The following is a 4,132-nucleotide window of genomic DNA, read 5'->3' on the forward strand; positions in this document are numbered from 1 at the left end:
CGTGCTTTACAGAATCATGAACGTAGAGCCTGTAATCCTCAGCAAAGTTCCCCTGGAATTGGGAGGGAATGGAATTTCCTCCACTGGAACTCCTGAAGTACTGTGGCCTTAAGAACAATGAGGGAGAAGCTGAGCGAGGGAAAGGCAGCAATGTGTGTGTGTGCGCTGGGGGGAGGGGGTTGGCTGTGCAGCCTTAGCTACTTTCAGCCTCCCCCCATCATACTGTCCCTTTGTACGCAGCAACCCAGCACCACCCCCCAAGCCCCCGCTTCTAGGCTACAGACAACACTGTGTACAAACCACAGCAAATTTATTACTCAATATCCAGTGCCACATCATAGCACCACCCGGAGCCCTCACCTTCCCTCCCCACCTGGCCCCCAAATGGTACACCCAAAATGGAAAAAACAAAAGTAAACCCAGATTCCTGCTCCTCCTCTGGAAGAAGGGGCCTTAGCCCTGGAGGTCCCTTCCACAGGTTCCAGCAGGCAGGAGAGTGGACCCCTCCGTGCCCGGAGGCGAGGCTCCAGGCTCCAATGACAGAGACAACATGCAGGCAGGAGCAGAGGCCTGTGTCTGTGGGAGAGGAGGAGTGGGAGGGAAGGGCACTGCCTGAGGAGTCCGGGACTCTGGTCATCCCGGGATGCACGCGGGAGCTTCCGGGCAGCAGGGGCCGGCCCCTGGTTCGCTAGCGCTTCGACAGCTCATGGGACAGCCAGTCCAGCCCATCATACAGGCCTGTGCCTTGGGTGGCACAGGTGGCCTGGACGTACCACTGTGGGGAGAAGGAAAAAAAGGTCAGTAACAGGGAAGAAAAGAAAAGGGGATGCCTTTGCTCCTGGTCCCAGCCTGTGGCTCCCCCAGGAGAGGCAGGACCCTCACCGTGCGGCTGCGCAAGTGCTGCAGCCCCAGCTTGTCGGTCAGCTCGCTCACGGGCATGGCGTTGGGCATGTCCTGCTTGTTGGCAAACACCAGCAGCACCGCATCCCGCAGCTCGTCCTCCTGCAGCTGAGAGAGATGAAGGGGATGGAGTCTGGAGTCCCAGCAGAGTCTCCAGGCTTCCTCTTGCCTGCTGTGTAGGGGACCCCCCCAACCCCCGCCGCTTCTACCTTCCAGCATATTTGTGGGGAAGAATGTAATATTGTGCAGTCTACTGCTGAACACAAGACATAAAGTCATAAATCAGCTTGAGGCCATTTGGCTGAAGTCCAGAGTCTTTTTCTAATGACTTGCCCTAGTCCAAATGACGTTTCCAAATGGAAAAACAAGAATGAAGAATGTAAGATGAAGTTTCTCTCCACGCACATAATCTCCCTTTCCCTGCCACCTTCTGAGGTGAAGATACGAGAAATCAAGGAAAAAGTCAGTCCTATACTTTTCACCTGACTCGAATTCCAAACAAGGTGAGATACTACTTGTGTCAGTGTCCACAAAGAGAAACACATTCAAGGCCTGTGAGGCATTTCCTGACTTTCACACTAGCACAGAGGTCTCAGAGCTCTGCCTCCAAACCAGGGCTCAGTTTCCAGCGCTCTGGGGGCTCACCATCTTCTGGAGTTCATCAGCAGATTCCTGGACCCGCTCTCGGTCATTACTGTCCACTACGAAGATGAGGCCCTGGGTGGGAAGGAAGAAAGAAAGGACGAGCAATCACTCTCACCCGGGACACATTCTAGTCTGGCTTTCTTCTTCCCATCTTTGTGTCCAAACCCTTCTCATCTAGTAAACTTTCACAGGGCTCTGCAAACATCCTGGCACAAATTGGAGATGCCCTGCAGGGAATAGTGCCTCTGCCCTCAGGCAAGCAGTGTAGCTAGAAGAGATGCAAGGCAACAGGGAAAGACTTGAGAGTTCAACGAGGCAGCATGAGGGCGCCTGGCTGTCTCGGTTGGTAGTAGGTGCGACTCTCAATCCTGGAGTCGTGAGTTCAAGCCCCACATGGGGGGTAAAGCTTACTTAAAAAATAAAATAAAATAAATAGGGGTGCCAGGGTAGCTGAGTCAGTTAAGCGTCTGCTCTTGATTTCTGCTCATGTCATGATCTCACAGTTCCCGAGTTTGAGTCCCATGCCAGGCTCTACACTGACAGCATGGGGCCTGCTTGGGATTCTCTCTCTCAAAATAAAGAAATAAACTTAAAATAAAAATAAAAATAAAAAGGCAGCATGGACTCAGAACCCTGCTTCTCAGGAGAGCATAAAGTGGCTAAGTCTCAGAAGACCAAGGCTAGTTCTGAAGGACGAGTAGAGGCAAGCGTACACACAGACAGAAGGAGGTAGAGGGTTTTTTCCCCTGGCTTGGGCCTTCAGTCTAAGCCATCATCTCAGTCTTTGCAGCCCTACCACTTTTTCTCCTGGGGTTGGAGAGCCCCATTCCCACCTGAGTGTTCTGGAAGTAGTGCCGCCACAGAGGCCGAATCTTGTCCTGGCCTCCCACGTCCCAGACTGTGAAACAAATGTTCTTGTATTCCACTGTTTCCACATTAAAGCCTGGAGATAATTGTAAAAAAAAAAATATGTATACATATATATATATATATATATATATATTTGAGAACAAAGTCCTGTAAGAAAGGAACTCACTAAATCTATGTGAAGTCATCAGGGACATAAAACCAGGAAACGATCAAGTCCGCTGGAAACAGAACCCCAGAGGACCTGCGGTACACAGACCAGCCGGGGCTAGGTCACATTCACCCCGCCAAGGCACCATCCAGCAAGCAAAGGTAACTGTGACCCACTTTTCAGGCTTCTGGTGTCAGGGTCAGCCTCTGCACAGAGATAAGGGCCTCAGGCAGAACCGCGAGCCGACCCAGAGAAGGCCTGCCGCCAGCCTCCCGCTCCTCCCGGCCTCGCCTCCGAACTCACCTATGGTGGGGATGGTGGTGACAATCTCCCCCAACTTCAGTTTGTACAGGATTGTGGTCTTGCCAGCTGCATCCAATCCAACTGCAAAGGAGAGGGGCAGAGGGCTGGAGATGGGAGCGAGGGAGCCCTCTAGAGACCAGGGAAGGGGAGAGGCCAGGACAGCCGACGGAGACGGGGGCGGAGAGCTCCTGCGCCTGCAGGTGCGCGCTGTTATCAACCTTCGAGGCCTTGAGGACAGTCTGGTGGTGAACACCAACTCTAGCCCCAAAGCGGGCGAGGGGCGGGAGGGGGCTAGTGGGTAAAGGACACAGAGGAGGGCCGCGCTCCTTTTAAAAGTCGTCTCCAAGGGCGGAATCCTCCCTTCTTACCAGCCGGGCTGGGGCGTAGGAAGCTTCACCCCACCCAGGCCCGCAGCTCCCAAGCTCAGGCCCCGGGGTCGGCGCTGCAGACCGCGAGGCGCCCGAGACCAGTGACCCCGGGGGGTTAGGAGCTGGGTGACTCGAGATCAGAGACCCGGCTCAGCTGGGCTCGGAGGGACGCGGGGGCGGGAGGGCTGCGCGGGGACCAACGCTCCCGTTCGGGCCGCGCGCGCTAGATTTGCCTCACCCATGAGGATCCGCATCTGCTTCTTCCCGAAGATCCGCGAAAAGAGCGCGGACACAGTGAGGCCCATGGCGGGGCCGGGGGAGGGGGTGTGGGCACGGACGCGGGGTGCGGGCTGGAACCGGCNCGAGTCTCCGCAGCCTTGCTGGATCTGGCGCGGGCTTTAAAGAGTGAAGGGTCTGGGTCTCCCCTTGTTTCTAGAGCGCTAGCAGCTCTGTGGCTGCTTCACCGGCAGCCCGAGCGGGGTCCGGAAAAGTCTACAATGCTCCACACGGACCCCGACCCCCAGCTTAACTGGCCGGCCTTTCGGCTTTGGTTTGTCGCGTCCAGCCCACCCTATTCTCCGGTGTAGCTTTTGCGAACTAGCATCATCGACTGTATGCACCACCCTCCTAGGGGAGCGGAAGCTCGGTGCAAGGGTCTTATTCCTCTATTTGGCCCTCTCAGCGCCCAGAGAGGGGCTTTGAGCGTGGCAGGTGGTTCAAATGACCCTAGAATCTCGAGAGGAGTGCGCCGGAGATGAAAAAAGAAGGTGCCCTCGTGCTAGCTGGACTTCTTGGTTTTCCAATCAGCAGAACCTACTGCTGCATACTGGAGAGCTCCGCCTTCGCCTCCATGGTTCCAGACACAACGCCTTTCAGTTGATCCAGACAGCTTTTCTGA

At 55.4% G+C, this 4,132-nt stretch overlaps 1 protein-coding gene across 1 annotated transcript; it reads right to left on the minus strand.

The window, feature by feature from the left end:
• Positions 1 to 293: 293 nt before the first annotated feature.
• On the minus strand, positions 294 to 3,589 carry ARF5 (ARF GTPase 5). The gene is made up of 6 exons (XM_077770787.1): positions 3,473 to 3,589; positions 2,867 to 2,947; positions 2,379 to 2,488; positions 1,546 to 1,617; positions 883 to 1,008; positions 294 to 775 (listed from the first exon to the last, which is right to left on the minus strand). Exons 1-6 carry the CDS (start codon positions 3,537 to 3,539, stop codon positions 689 to 691), a joined length of 543 nt encoding a protein of 180 aa, XP_077626913.1. The 5' UTR covers positions 3,540 to 3,589; the 3' UTR covers positions 294 to 688.
• Between the last annotated feature and the right edge of the window lie 543 nt (positions 3,590 to 4,132).

The sequence above is a fragment of the Crocuta crocuta genome, unplaced genomic scaffold (genome assembly GCF_008692635.1).
Source record: "Crocuta crocuta isolate KB4526 unplaced genomic scaffold, BGI_CrCroc_1.0 scaffold266, whole genome shotgun sequence".
Classification (NCBI taxonomy): Eukaryota; Metazoa; Chordata; class Mammalia; order Carnivora; family Hyaenidae; genus Crocuta; species Crocuta crocuta.